General features: G+C 39.6%; 1 protein-coding gene across 3 annotated transcripts in view; it reads right to left on the reverse strand.

Moving 5' to 3' along the window:
- Positions 1 to 9,323, reverse strand: part of pitx1 (paired-like homeodomain 1) — a 48,109-nt gene extending 38,786 nt beyond the window's left edge. Inside the window, exons 1-3 of one of the 3 annotated variants that reach the window (XM_072590686.1) lie at positions 8,948 to 9,322; positions 5,399 to 5,463; positions 2,618 to 2,693 (exon numbers count right to left, since the gene is read on the reverse strand). In XM_072590686.1, coding sequence (XP_072446787.1) covers positions 2,618 to 2,642 — 25 coding nt within the window. In that variant the 5' untranslated portion in view covers positions 2,643 to 2,693; positions 5,399 to 5,463; positions 8,948 to 9,322. Of the gene's footprint in view, positions 1 to 2,617; positions 2,694 to 5,398; positions 5,464 to 8,947 lie in introns of all 3 variants that reach the window. The other 2 variants (XM_072590688.1, XM_072590687.1) reach the window with 2 other exon arrangements.
- Positions 9,324 to 16,329: the final 7,006 nt, after the last annotated feature.

Consider the following 16,329-nt stretch of genomic DNA (forward strand, 5'->3'; position numbering starts at 1 on the left):
AAATTTGCAATTCACAGACCATCTATACAAGGAATGAAAACAATAAAATATTTGGCACGATCTGAGTAAAAACATTTCAAAAACACCTATATTCTTAAGTATTATTTATTAACAAGAATCATCTGGGTTTCTGTGTAAAGCATCAATTATCATAATACAGTTAACTTTTATTGATAGCAGCACATTTTTATGAAGTTTTAAAATTAGTCAATAGGAAGCTATTAAAATTATTTTGTTAAACAACTGTATGATGAAATAGTGTCAAACCTTGGAACATGAACATACTGTGCTACAGAGTTCATGAACATTATTTTCTACAAACTTCTGAAGCTCATCACTGCTTTTGTTACCTCCACACTTGAATAATTCCAAAGCACTCCTGGCCAAGCTTCCACTCTGTAACATTCAGGTGACCTACATTTTTGCTGCCTATATCCTCTCATGCACGAAATAGTGTTCACTGATGATCCCTTTACTCACTGATTTACAGCGAATCTCATTTTGGCAATCCCTTTGTTGTAAAATTCTCATGCTGGTTTTCAGATTCTTCCAAGGTGACATGTCTCCTTGTCTATGTTATCTCTTGCTGCCCTAAAACCATCTGAGATCTCCGTGTTCTTCCAACATTACCGTCGAACATGTCCCAGTTTTCGACAGTACACTATTAGCAGCTGTGCCTTCAGCTGCCTAGATCCTAATCTCTGTAATTTCCTCCCTAACCCACTCAAACTCGAGCACTCCTTTAGGACGTTCCTTAAAACTAAGCTTTTTGCCATCTGTCTAAATCTCTTTCTACTGAGTTAAACTGTGTTTGAAAATGCTTCTGCAAGCTTTTTGCTATATCTTTACTATCTGAAATATACTGTATAGATACAAGTTATTGTTGCACCAGGTAAACACTGAATAAACATAAGCCCTATCCTCAGATATATGTTCAATTCAAGCAGTAATGAACTTTTTTGTCACCTACAGAAAGTAGTTTGACAATAAGATTGGGAGAGACATACCCATATGTTTGGCCAGAAGATGGCAGAGAAAGTGAAATAATTAAAATATTTTATTAAAATAGCTGCAGATAAAAATAAATCTAAAGGTCATGACTTCAAATAATAGGGGTTATATAAAATGGAATGTCAATATGAAACTACATATTTGGTTCTAGTCTTTTCTTGTATTTTGATAGTCTACTTTACTATGCTTGTTGCACAGTAACACCTTAGGCTGAGAACCGGCTTTTTCTTATTTAATTTGAAATTTCCTTAGCTTTCCAAAGTGACTGGTTGATTGTTTAAGGCAATATGAAACGTTTCAAGCAAATGCCACCATCCAGCAAACCCAGGTCAACTATATTAGTTCATATATGTAAGTCACAACAACGTTCATAGAAATAGTTACTACATGTAGCAACATTACAAGTGCTATGAAAATTAACATCTTTTCAAGGTTGGTACATAGAAACCAGAGTTATTGTTCCTTCAGGGGGCCTCAAACTTCAGAAGGTTCCCTCCAACGGAACCATTGCAGCATTTTTATTTCCTAGAGTATGTGACCGTGTGATTGAATTTGTCAACTTAATAGCTATTTAGATTGAATTGTGGGTAGGTTGTGTTGTGAAGTCATTCGTACTAGGAACTGGACTAAATCATATCCAAACACATCTTGTTTAGACACTCAAGGCAAACAGAGCACTATAGAGAAAAAAAACTGTTGGTTAAACTAGAAAAACAAGGACAATAGATAAAAGGACAGCATGCTAAATCTAGACTTTCAATTCCCAACTTCTCTCTTGTATCTTGCTGTATCTTGCACAGGTTTGTGGATGGCACTACAAGTATACGAATCTATATGCCCGAAGATTTTCTAATCCACTCCACCTGAAGACTGCACCCTTTATTAATTAATTCCAGCACAATACCTATCAACTATTACAGGGTGGCAAGTATCTGGTTTTATTCGCAAATGCACATTCACAATGGGTCTAAAACAGCATAATTTTATAATTATAACAGTCTTTTCTAAACTATACTTAATCTCACACCAAAACCATATACCCAACCTCAAAGAAATGCTTTCAACAGAGTGGAAACAATAATACAAAGCAAAATGCATTTTTAAAATGAATGAGAAGCCAGCAAAATCGGAAAAAAAAACTCTCGTTCACACTGAACCTCAAAGATTTGAAAAAGCATACATTTAAAATGCTTTTTCATTGTTTTCTAAACTTGAAGAGACAGTGTAGTCCACTCCCATATCAAATAATACAAAAAGCCAATAAGAAAAGTACACTTATTTGAACTTTGCAGACTAAATGTCCACTATCCTGCTTGCTAGTTTAAAATAAATGTGAGACAGCATTAATGGGATTTCACACATCAGGGATTAAATTAATTACTAGTTTCAGTGAAAGCTGATGCTGCTTTTGCATCGAATCCAGCTCAAAACCATTTTGCATCAAAATATCAGGTCAAATTCAATCTCATTTTTCCCTTTATTGTGTTTCAAGCTTTAAAATTATGGTATGAGGGAAAATATTTTGTATAAAGGTCCCTTAAATGTGAAACTATAAGTTTTCAACCTGTAACCTTTTGAATAGAGAAGTACTGTCCAGAGTTCTCACCTATCATGTTATCAGGGAAAAACATCCTGGTGTCACATCAAGGGAGTCCTACGCCAAATGTCAGCTTCTTGACTGCCTAAAACCAATAGTTTCAAAGCATTAAGCCGTGGCAACATAAGTGACTGAAGATATTAATAAAGTTTACTGATACCTCTCTTTTTGACAGAATAAAGCAAAATAGATTATTTCTATTAGTTGACTTTGAGGAGACACTGTGCCCAAAGATGTGATGGTGATGAATCCATATAACTGAAGAACCCCATTTTTCCCAAGTGATAATTCAATTATCTCACACTATTAAGCTTAGTAACTTCTCCTGTTTAGTTCCCCTTTCCATTTTAAGCAAAACTAATAAAACAACAGTAGGCAAACTGAACAAAATGAAAATGGACGTTGAAGTTAAACATTATTCTCAAATTTTTTTAAAGGTGGTAAGATTCCCTCCTCAGGATGTTCTGGAAACTGAATTTCCTTTCTCATTTCATCAAATGTATTAAGGACGTACCAGCTTCACATAAACTCTGCAGCATGTGATTGGAAGTGAGTTATTGCATGCTAACTCTGAAAAGAACATTGCACTTCAAAACTAATCATGAACAGTTGAGGAAAAGTCATGACAGGAACACAAAGCATACAGTCAGGTTGCTGAACGATTAATTGTATCCATTTTTTTGTTGTCAATGACCAAGGCAGGAGATTATTATATTGAGTACAAGCACGAGCTCGTGGGATGCAAAGTCCTATCACACAGCAACCACAACTTTTGTACTATATTTCTTAATCTGCAGTTCTCCATTGAAATTGAGGAGATAGAATGTCAAGGAAAGGGTAGGAATAAAAGAATAATAGAACAAACTGTTCACAAAAGCAGCAGTCTGATTTCTAACACTTGTTCCTTTAAGTTATATTATGTGTGAAACATTTTAGCTTTTGAAATAAAACATAATTCATGCAAAGATGAAACTGAAAATTCATACACACCAAGAAATATGTCCATGAGCTGAGAATATGTGTCACTAACATACAGACATCTCCATGCTTTTTCAATATTTCACAGTGTTGGGAAAGTTTTGAAATTTCTCTTTTAATTAAGAAGTTATGGGTAGACAGTGGCATAATGATGATATCATTTGATTAATAATCCAGAGTGCCATATTAACATTCTGGGGACATGGGCTAAATTCTACCATGGGTGGAATTTAAACTTGATTAATCAAAATCTCGAATTGGAAGCTAGTCTCAGTAGTAGTGAGTTTTGAAGCAATCACCAATTGTTACATGAACTCATCTCTGGTTCACTAGTGCCCTTTAAGGAAGGAAGTCTGCCATCTTTTAAGGAAGGAAATTTACCTTCTTTCCATAGACTGGCCTATGTGTGGTTTCAAACCGACATCAATGTGATTGACTGCCACTGCAAAGGCCAATCAAGTCACTCAGTTCAAGGGCAAAGAGAAACAGGTAACAAATTATTCCCATCTCCTATGTCAGAATACTGAAAAACACATTGGTCTGAAGAATTAGGCTACATGAATTTGGTCCATTGTAAATGACGGGCACGTCGTCAAAATATGATGTCTTTAGAAATGGCAAAAGACAATTTATTTTTACTTCTTGAAACTTCATTGAAATACCTTGTTGGGAGATTATAGTCCTCCAGATATTTAGTTTATTTTCTTTATTCTTCAAAAACATTTACAGCCTCGGGCCTGGTAATGTGTATGGGAAGGTGATTTATCATTTAGGTTAAAAATATGTATCATTCGAAAAATTTGGCTCTTATAGACCAAAGTCCATAGTTATGTTGTTTGGGCTGTAATACTGGCTCAGAATTGCATAATGAAAAGGATCTCTTTTAAATCTCCTGCATTAGTCTTTCTTCCGCGTCAATTTCCAATCTGATTCATTTGGGTGGCTAGATTCCTTCTGGTATGGATGGCAAGTATTTGTATCCTCTGCAAATTATAATAACATAAGGAAAGCACCTTTTTGCATCATGTAAAAGCAGAATGAAATCATTTACCATTTTAAGGAAAATGTTAATGAAACTTACGAAGTCGGTTCAGCTCTCTAACAGTATTGTCAGTGTAATTCTAAATACTACCAGTAAGCTTATTGATGAAGATCATCTCGACTAATACTTTGGTTTTCACTTTTTAAAACGATAATTGAACAAATTTAATGCGATCTTTTGTTACATCAGGTTGACGCGATGACTTAAACGACTATTGTTCTTTTTTTAAAAATAAATCCTAGACTGTACATGGAGCTGTGAAAGCAGTTAAAAATGTCGAAATGAATTATGTTTATTTTTCAACAGCACGCTTCAGAAAGCACAGACTGATAAGAAGCCAATGGTTGATTTTTGTTTAGAATTTCAAGTGCGCTCTGCCCAATGAAGCTTGAGATGATTGGTCTGCTGGTATATGTTTAAAACATGCTTTAAAATTCACATCACGCAAATGGTGAAGATAGTTCACAGACGGACCACGTCATGAACCAAGTGAGACCAACAATCCCAATAAATCGAATTCATTTAACATGAAATTGATTAATTACGACCCTTAATCAGGAGCCTGAGGTGGACACAAGTTCCACTTTTCTGGCCTCTAGAAAATAAGGGATCAATTGACCAAATTCTACGACAAAATTTTGTGTTTTCTTTTTTAAGGCAGGGCGCAATCCGATTTTTCCCTCTTGCTCCTAAGCAGAGCAGCGAAGCATGTTCCCATCGGAAACACACGAAATCCAGCAGCGACCGAGTGAAAACCCTTGTTCCCCTACCTGAACCGGAGCAGAACGGCGAGCTCTTCCAGTGTTACCTCCGCTTCGTCCAAGAGTTTAGATCTCTATTAAAGCAATCACACGCGAAACAAAAAAAAAGATACTTGGATGGGCAGAATTTGTTGAAAATACTGTCAGTATTTAAAGTCGCGCAGAAACATACAGAATTATGTAATTACAATCTCCAGTGTAGGATCAGCATTTTGCTCAGCTCCCTCCTTCCCAAAATAAAGGGGATGGAGGAACAACGATAATTTGCTGTAATTATACGAGTTCGCTTTTGGCGTTGTTTCTGGAAAATCCTCTAATTATCGCAGTACCCTCATGTATGTTACTGCCGTAATTCATTTATTTTAATTAGTAGGTATCACTTTGGAGTTGGAAAGACGCGGATGGCTGTCAAAACTTAACAAAAAAAAACACTCTCCGAGACAACGATGTTTCAGATCGAAATGATCAGCTTCTCGTTCCGAGAGGTAAAATGATTGCTAATTTTATTATCTTATTTTCATGGGGATATCTGTGACAGGTGAAGGAACCTGTGAAAAGGTTTCATAGTCACATTCCGCGGACAAGTCGCTGAATGTTGAATGCAGATTCATCACGACTTGCCGCCCTATTTTGCAATTGTTCCCCTGCTTTCTGTTTTTTTTTTAACTCCATCCCAATAGTACTAAAGTCGAAATTGTTTATTCCCTAAAATTAACCCTCTTAGCTAATTAGCAAATCAGATCAGCCGTCAAGTCATTTGACCCTTATACAGTTGCGAGGCCATTGACAAGCGGGATGCAGAGCCCCGGCGCAAGGGCCAAACGGATTTTATCAGTAATTTGCCAGGCAAATCCTTTTTCTTCATCAGATCGCATTACTTGTTGATTATGCTGATTATTACACATGTTCGCCCAGATCCAGTTGGCTTCCCCCATGCCGGCGAAAAGATATTTGGTCCAGTTACCTCTTCCCCAAAGTGAAAATTGTCAAATTGGCCGTGTTCTGACTCCCACGTACAAATCGTTCCAATTATAGTCTTAAATACGACGATCAGCAGAACTCTCTGCAAAGGATGGCGATCCGATTTCAGCATTTTCCTGACATTTCCCCACCCCGCTTCCCCTTTCGTTTCCGCCCCGAGTTGGTGCTGAGACAGAATCAATATCTAACCTCTGGCAGAGGCCACGTAAGGAGAAACGTGTTTGCTTCTCACAACACAGTGTATAAACTGCTTTAAAATAGAGAGTCCACCCAGGCTCATAGTGCACACTTTGTGCCCAACACTTCAATTCTGGATGCACGTATGGAAGTTATTTCATCGATTTTTTAAAAAAACCGTGTGAAATAATTCACTAACATCACACAAACGATGTAGCCAGATGTGTAGAAAATAGCAGAGGTTTAAGGATGACGTCTAGTAATTTGTAATGATCAGCTTCTAAATAATACTGAAATGTTTTAAACGAGCGCAATTGAAACACGGCCAATTCCACCTAAATATTTCAGTCTATAATTGTTATCGATCAGACCTTTATCATAACTATTTGGGTTAGAAAAAAAATTGAAAACAGGAATATTTCGTATTGGAAATTATGTAAGGTTTGCGCTGTGGAAATCTGCACTCTTTTACATACAGCCGGGATCTGAACATGTGCTGGTACGGCCTTCTCTCGGAGTTTTGCTTCTAAATCCCTAGCGTCTGGGAACTGGCTCAGGAAAGTTGTACAAAAATGTTCAATCAACTCGTAATGCTGTCCACCGCAATCTTTAAAGGTTGTTTAACATAATTTTTTTTTAATGGACGGGTATTGCACCACGCAGTTCAAGGTAAAGCCGTTTTCAGGAAGGTTGTCTCTTGTAAGGCTGACATTCACGAAAACCCTTTGGATGGCTCAGGAAGAACGATATAAATGGATATTTTGAGAAGTCTGAGGAAGATTTTACCGCTTTCCGTTTTTTGATGTGTCAGGAATTTGACGAAAATGACCTTGGCTACTTTAATTGAAATATCTGCGTCTTAATAATTGCAGTTAATAAATCATTATACTGTAAAAGAGAGGAGTAATTCCGCTCAAAGCCAATCGAGCAGGTAAGGCCGAGAAACAAACCGAACGATTATTCACTAGATCTGTCTTTCACAGGGCCACATTTCAATAATTGTCAAAGGAAATACTCTTCCCCTATCACTAAGTTTTTTTTAAAACTGGAATTTGATTTTATTTAGCATTCTCAGGAGTATTGCGTTAGAAAATAGTCAATCTGCTCGTGATACTAAATTATTTAACTTAAAAAAAAATCACAGACTGCTACTGAAAATAAACTCCTTGTTACATTCCAGTCCGAAGCGTTCGGTTGCTGAGGGGAAAACCACTATTTTGACACAAATCTTGTCAATAAAGTTGTCAATCGCAAACTATCCACCGTAGCGGCTGTTCCACACACATATCGACTTACATCCTACATTATTAGTAAAATGTACAGTCATATATGGTTTTATGTACCTCAACACCAAAGAAGTGTTTGTTTACATTAAATAACTAGTGGGAACCCTCCTTTACTCTTTGACCGAAATACAACCACTCTCTCCCAATAGCTCTGGGGATTACACTGCCTTCAATTTCAATCACTTTTCTTAACATAACCTTTTCACAAGTTGGATCTGTCCCCAGTTATAACTATGATCATGCGTTTATGGCTTGTTTTGTTTCCAAGTGCGAATTCTATGACTGTCTGTAATTTACCCAAACCCTATACTGTACCGACATATTTCATTTATAAACTATGCGTGTTATTTTATTTTTGCTCGCTTTCTATACTTCATCGCTGCAGTAACATGTTGAACCATGCTAACGATTGCTCTGCAGGTTGGGTCGAAATCCATTCTGAGAGGGTGAGTAATGTTGCTGCTGCGGAAAGGACCTTCTCTCTCTATAACTTGACATCAAACACTTAGACTGTTTACAATCTGAACTCAACAAGTTACGTTCGGTCAGAAACAAATACCGCAAATGAAGAAAGGGCCGATTTTAAGGGTTTTCAGATAGATAAAAGGTAGGGAATAATTTACCCTCCCCGCTTGTCTACCAGGTCTTGCTTTTTCTCCATGATGGAAAAATACCTACTGAAATTACTTTTGCAAACTTTTTGATGTGCTGTATTCGTGAGCAACTGTCCAGTTCCCTCACACGACTTCTGCATTAACAGGAGAAACCCCAAGTCCCGCCGCAACGTCGCAATTATAACTAATAAAAATAGCCTCTCATAATCCCGAATCAGCGAACAAAATGCTGTGGGAAAGAGCAAGGTTCGAAATGACACAGGGGGGGGGGGGGGGGAGAGAATGAAAACTGAACAGTGAAGAACATTGCCTTGGACTGCTCGTCTTTGTGAAAAAAAATCTGGTCTGAAATGCTGGCGAGCTTTCCGTCCGGACCAGGCAGTGATTCAGCTGAATTGATCGACATTGCAACGTTTGCTTTTTACAAAAGCACGTGTGTAATTTCCCCCCCACCCCATTTCTGTTCTTCAGGCGGGCTAGCAAGGAGCCAAGGGACTCACCATTTATCTGCATGACTTGGAGCTGTATGCTATCCTCGGTGCACACTGTTCCGCAGGAATCGAAAGCATAGTCCCAGGGCAGTGCAGGAGGCCGGCTGTTGCGGCGGCCTGGCGATGCACTTGATTCGGAGTTTGGTTCCGTTCCTGAAGCTCGGCAGCTGTCTCCCAGCCTGACAGGTGACGTCAGGCCTCCCCACCCTCAGGCCAGGGCTGTGTGTGCTCAAGCACAGCGCAGGTTATGCAAGGAACTGGATGTCTGGCTCCTCCACATCATTTATTTCGTTCAGGGGAGGAATGAGGGAGTCGGATCTCTGTGCTCGGCAGTGGTTATAACTGGGGGTACAATTCAAGCGGTTGGCAGATCCAGAGGGAACTGCTTCTTTAAGGTCGACCACCCTCTCTCGTTAGCTTTTCACTGAGCATTGGAATCAGACCCTCCCCCACAATCACACTTACTGCAATCGTGTCCTAAGCCACTTTGATCCTTGGCAAATTATGAGCACCTTTCATCTGTTTATGTTGAAATATAAGCTAAAGTGTTGCTTCCATGATCTTTTAAAAGAGATTATATTGTAAACAAGAGGATTAGGTCCAGTCACTTTCCTGGAGGGGGGACATCAGTTTTTATTTGGTGTTTAAATGGCCAGAAGATGGTACAAATTCTGTCATGACAGCTGTGCTCAGCGAAGCTTTTATTATTAATTCATTCGTTTCACAATTTCCAAAGGGGAAGTGCATCATATACAATTTTCAGCCTTCAGCCCTCTCCTTTGCTAACCCTCTCACCTTGTCGCATACCCTCCATGTGATAAAACAGGGCAGCGGTCGGCTGCTGGCTCTGCGCTTATTGTTGCGGTGAACTGACCATTGACATACAAGGTGGCGAGTCGAGAGTGTGGTGCTGGAAAAGCACAGCAGGTCAGGCAGCATCCGAGGAGCAGGAGAACCAACGTTTCGGGCATAAGCCCTTCATCAGGTTTCCCGAAACGTCGACTCTCCTGCTCCTCGGATGCTGCTGTGCTTTTCCAGCACCACACTTTCGACTCTGATCCCCAGCATCTGCACTCCTTACTTTCGCCTATACAAGGCGGCGAACAGACCCTCTTCGAACTCAGGCACCAGCCGGATTGGTAAAAAAAAAACTCAGCAAAAGAACCACATCTTGAACGTAAAATTCACACCACACGCCCTGGCATTGTTTAGAGGGAGTCCAATCTTTATTTGATGGCGCGGTGGACCTTTGTGAGGTACACTGTTACATTATACAAAGTAATAACATTTCGTTATTTATAGACACCAACTGCAACATTGTTATTGTTTCACACAGCCCCGTATTTATTCCGGGGATTTTAATTTGCAACAATGAAACTACTCCGTATCTTCATCATATTAAACAAGTTTAGCGTGTCGCTCTCCTCCAACTGGCAGACAGCACTTTTCGTCAAATGCCAATTTGTCTGCAAATATGTGGAAACCGGTGGTGTGAGACATTCAGCAGCACGTTTTGGATTGGACGTTGAGCGAAATGTAATCCCAAAGGCATGTAAGTAGGTTTTTAAAATGCTAAAAGTATTCCATTGGGCCGTCAGTACATTTTCTAAACGCTCGTTTTTATGAAGTGAATACTTCTGCTTGAGTTTGTAAAAAAATGCACTTGCTGAGAGAATGGAGTTCTGCGCACGTGTACAAATATACACAGAGCTTCAGTCTCCAAGTACTCAGAGTGCAAGTTTTCATTTTGTTTGCACACGTTACATTGTTGGCTGATCTTCATACTAAGCAGATTTCTCAGTTAAAATATAACCATAGCCCACGTGATGTATAAACATTAAAATCAATTATCGCACTCCATGTTGTTTTGAGTATAAATGCAGTTATCCAAAATGTATTTATAAATACTTTGTGTGATGTAGAAACACAGGTTAGGTGTTACCCTGGCTCAGTGATAGCAATTTTGTGTCTGAGTCATCAGGTCATAGCTTCAATCTCCATTCCAAAGATTGGAACATGTATAATCCAAGGTGATGCTTTCAGTGGAGGGTTGAGGGAGTGCTACACTGGCAAAGATGCTACCTTTCAAATATTGAAACTGAGGTCTTGGTTATGCCATTTCTGGCCCAGTTTTGAGAAAGGGTAACTGAACCTAAAATGTTAACTCTAATTTCTCTGCACAGATGCTGCCAGACCTGCTGAGCTTTTCCAATAACTTATTTTTCTGATGTACAGCATCCACAATTCTTTAGGTTATTTGGACTTGATGCATGTTTAGAGATAGGCAAGTGAAATGAGCTTAAACTAGTGTAAAGAGCAAGCTATGCGACTGGCTAAGAGAGTTTTGGAATAGTGAAGTCTAGTGGAACAATAGCATGATTGAAGGTTTCAATAGTTGAGGGCTGAGTTGGGTGATGTTATAGAGGTAAGGCAGGTGAATGATGGAGCAAACTTGTGACTCGAAGTTCACCTCTGGTCAAAAAGGACACAGTGGTTTTGAATGGTCTAGTTTGCACCAGATAGGTGCCAGATAGGTGGATGGCTGTGTTGGCTAGAGAATGAAACTTGTTGGTTGGAAGCAAAACAATGGTTTTGGTCTACTGAATATTAACTGAAGGAAATTTCTGCTCATTAGCATTGGATGTCATACCAGTAGTGTGACAAAGCTGAGGTGGTGGACAGGAAGTAGAGCCAGTAGGAGGTCAGACTATACCTAAATCTCAACATGTTGGCTAATGATGTTGCTGAGGGGCAGCATCTATCTTAGAAAGAAGGAGAGGCCAGCGATTAATCTTTTGGTAGTCCAGAGGTAATGTAATATAGAGAGGCCACTAATGCTAATATATTATTCTTTCACTTCAGTGACTTGGGTTTAAATGATGATTTATAGCAAGTAGAGGTTTTTCTCTACTGGCTGTCAGGTTTCTACACCACAAAAAATAAGTTTGAGATTATATGACTCGATGGATATAACCTTATTACCTTTGTTCTGCTGGAACAGTCAGACCATCTTCAAGCCAGGAAACTGAATATCCAACTTGTGTGATTTGCTCTTGTTATTTCTCTGAACAAACCAATAAGCAGTCCCCTTCAGTTTTTACAACATAATAGGAAGTTGGGATGAAGTCCTTTAACCAAAAGGAAGGCTTTCTGTATAAAGTATTCTGGGGAACTCACAGTGATAACTGTATTTACATACAAAAATCCACAGTGAGGGTGGAAAGAGCTGGATAGCCAATATGGAAAGATTGACCTCTAAGTCCTGAAAGCATTTCTGGAGGTCAAAATTTAAACAGTGATGGCAGAGCATGGTCACCAGCATTACCAAGCATACATAGTTTTAAATTGAACTGAGTGAACTGTGGGAGTAAGGATCTAATTCTGCTGTTAGAACTTGGGCACAATAATATCTTGAATTCTGGGAGGTAGGTTGCCTGCAGCTCTTAGCTGGTAGCCATCACCATCTCATCCCTCCCACTAATGCTGCACTCATTTGAATGATATTTCATACTGTCACTTGCACTCTTCAGCCTTCTTCTCCAGAACATCAGGCATTCACACTCATCTTTAACCTATTGTCCTCTTGTTCCCATCACTTTCAGGAACCCTCCTCAAATGTCTAACATCCACTCTCAACCATCAATGAATTTGTCACATTCCTACCAATCTTGCAGAAAAGTGTTAATGACATTTGGGAATGGCAGAGATCCAGGGGTAGATCCCAAGCCATGGCCACCCTGACCTTGCTGGAGGAAGAAATGCTGGCAATCACCAGGCTAACACCTGTCCAGATGGCTGTCAATGGAAATCCAGGGCTGGAACAGAGACCTGGGGATCAGATAGATAACACACTGCAACTTGGTACTTAATAGGCCACTCTTATTTAATCGATCACATCATGTTATAATTTGCACTATTCCAATTTGCAACTTTACATCACCGATATTCAAGTTTTTCATCTCTCATGTGCTTTGCCAGAGTTGATATAGAGGATAGAGGAAAAGTGCATGGAGGTCTCAGAGAAGGACTAGCAATTTAAGCATGCATCAGCATGTCACTCTTGCACTGTCCTCCACCAGCACACATGCTCTTTGATGGGTTCAGCTTTGTGCTTCTTTTGCATATTCTTTGATTTCCTTCCATATTAAAAATATGTCTATGTCAACCTTGAATATACTATATGATTCAGCTCCATCAGCCCTGCAGCAAAGAATTCCACAGATTCACAGCCACCCATGAGAAGAAGTTTCTTCTCATCTCTGTTTTAAATGTGTGAGCTCTTAATCTGAGATTATGCACTCTGGTCCGAGACACTTTCACAATGGGAAACAATCTTTCTGCAACTGCCCTGTCAGGTCCTCTAAGAATCTTGTATGATTCAATAAGGTAACCTCTTATTTTTCTATGGCTCAAAGAGTACAAGCCCATTCTACTCAGTCTCCTTTCATAAAATAGTCCCTCCATACCTGGTATGAGCTTAATGAACTTTCTCTGGACTGCCTACAATGCCACAATATATTTCCTTAGTTAAGGGGCCCAAAACTGTACACAGTGTTTCAGCTATGGTCTGATAATTGTCTTGTATAATTTTAGCAAAATCTCTCTACTTTAGGGTGTAGGTTTGCTCGCTCAGTTGTAGGTTTGATATCCAGACGTTTCATTACCTGGCTAGGTAACATCATCAGTGGCGACCTCCAAGTGAAGCGAAGCTGTTGTCTCCTGCTTTCTATTTATATCTTTCTCCTGGATGGGGTTCCTGGGGTTTGTGGTGATGTCATTTTTTGTTCGTTTTCTGAGGGGTTGATAGATGGCATCTAGATCTATGTGTTTGTTTATGGCGTTGTGGTTGGAGTGCCAGGCCTCTAGGAATTCTCTGGCATGTCTTTGCTTAGTCTGTCCCAGGATAGATGTGTTGTCCCAGTCGAAATGGTGGTTTTTTTTCATCCGTGTGTGGGGCTATGAGGGAGAGAGGGTCGTATCTTTTTGTGGCTAGCTGGTGTTCATGTATCCTGGTGGCTAACTTTCTTCCTGTTTGTCCTACGTAGTGTTTGTGGCAGTCCTTGCTACTTTATACTCCATTCTCTTGGAGATAAAGGCCAACATTCCATTTGCCTACACTATTTCCCAGTATACTTGAATTCTAGCATTTTGTGATTCAAGGGGTGCATCTCTAACAACGAGTGCATCGTATCTCAAGCATTTACATTCATGACCACCTCAACTGAAAAATGGCAAAATTCATGGATAATCAGAGAGACAGGCCACCATGTGCACACTGGTCAACATCAAATCTCTGCAAACTATAGCTGCCAGTTTACTCAGTATAGATCAAAGAATCACTTTGTTACTCGCAGCAAAATGCTCTTATTTTCTTAGTTAGCAGGGAAGTGCAGGTAGACACTAGGAGGGAAGATGGAGAAAGGCCGGATAGTAGTCGGGGTTCTTCTGAGTGCCTCAACTTCACGGCCCTTCCCTCATGCCTTCAGGCAGTGTCACGTGTGCTGTCTGCTGCCTCAGGTCTTCGCAGGTATAAACATACAGGACTTTTGATTTTTGACAGGACCATAAATTGTTCTGAAACTTAGGGGACATCATAATAGGCATCTTATGTGTCACAACAGATGAACCAACCCTACTTGTAGCTCTGTTGAAGCCGTAGAAGTAGAACCAAATAGAAGGATAGAACACATTGAGGAAAAGATCTTTAGTTTGAACCACTGCTTTCTTATCATATTGTCACTTTTCATCGATGATTTTAATGAATAAAAAAGATGGCTATTTATTGTCATGCTATCTACATTGTTTGAACTATTATTGATTCTGGTCAATTAAATATGCACATGGATGAGGAAGTGAGACTATGGAAGTAGATGTTATCTGAGAGAAGAAAGTTTGCTGGTGGGGACATGGTAAAGGGCGTTTGTATTGTGACAATGATTGGATTTCAATGCCATGTACAGACTTCTTAGATGAAGCATGGCTGTTATGTCACATGCCTCTTAAACAGATAAAACTGCCTAATTCTGCAGGCACCAGTAGTATTTCACGAGTTTTTTTTCTCCTTGTCCTCATTCTCTTTCATCTTCTTTGAAGATGCCAGGCCCTCTCTGTCTGTCTGTCTGTCTGTCTCTCTCTCTCTCTCTCTTCCTCTTGAACCAGCTCCGGCCCTCTCTACAGTGCCATGTTGCATTGCATATGACATGCTTCTATTATCTTGCTAAAATCTACTGAAGGACACTCCCACATCAGACAAGGCAATGCAACCACATTTTGTTAATCTTATGGTGCAGTCTACTGTCATTCTGGTAATAAAACGGGCCCTGGTAGTCTCTCTCCAGCACCGTTGTTGAGGTTCTCACTGGGGTCATCGGTTATATCTTTGATATTTGTTGTCCCCTAGGAGCTAATCATTAAGATAATTTAATGGAGAGTAGAGCTGTGGACCCATGATTGCTGAATATGTCTTAGTAGCTCTATGATATTTGACATACAATTATATTTTTCTTTTGTGACAATCACATACTAATTGTACAATATGGAAATTATGAAAGGGAAGCAAAACTAACAGATCTATGAGTGTGACTGGCCTGATTAGTTACAAAGTTGATCCAATTGGAAGCCACTGCAAACAAGAAGTCATTGAACTGATGTATTGTCAGGCAGCAGTGAAGAACTTACTTTAAACTTCGGGCTGTTGTCACGCCAATAGATAAAGGTAAGGGTAGCCACCTTCTTCTCTTGCATGTTAAGGTTTGTGACTGTGTGCTACAATACCCTAAGACTGTTGAGGCATTACTTTTGAAAAGGTCAAGGAAGTTTGTGGTTCACCCTGTGTCCATCTGCTCTGTTCCATGGAGTTATATGTGGCTGTTTGCATTGCTACCCCTGTAGCTTTGGCTGTGCAGTTGAAGTTCAGAGCAAGTAGCTTCCATGTCACAGGGTGGATCCACTGCCAGTAAGAAGAGATTACCCTCAGATTGGTCCAAGTTAGCTGCATAGAGTAGTTGCTCTCAATAGAGTCAGTGAGTTTAGACTAAAGAAAGTGCATCTGTTAGTGCAAGTGTTTGGTTGATCACATTATACTGTTCACTTTTTGTCAGTTTGATAGGTCAGTGAGCTCCAACTGTGCACTTCCCTTCTTTACTGTGCTGACTTGCAGGCACATTTTGTAGCTTTTGTGCCATCAACAAAAATGAATTTCATGCTTGTAAAAATCACATACAACTTCCTTAGCAAGTTTTGAGAAGATTTGTAGCTCAGGTTGAACACACTCCGCCAATTTCTCGGCAACAAACCCAAACAAGCAGACAAAACATGTCCAGAAACCCTAGCCACTCTCTCCTACATCAAAGACATCTTGAAAATGACGGCCAGACTACTCAGACACCTTG

Source organism: Chiloscyllium punctatum, chromosome 20, assembly GCF_047496795.1.
Source record: "Chiloscyllium punctatum isolate Juve2018m chromosome 20, sChiPun1.3, whole genome shotgun sequence".
Classification (NCBI taxonomy): Eukaryota; Metazoa; Chordata; class Chondrichthyes; order Orectolobiformes; family Hemiscylliidae; genus Chiloscyllium; species Chiloscyllium punctatum.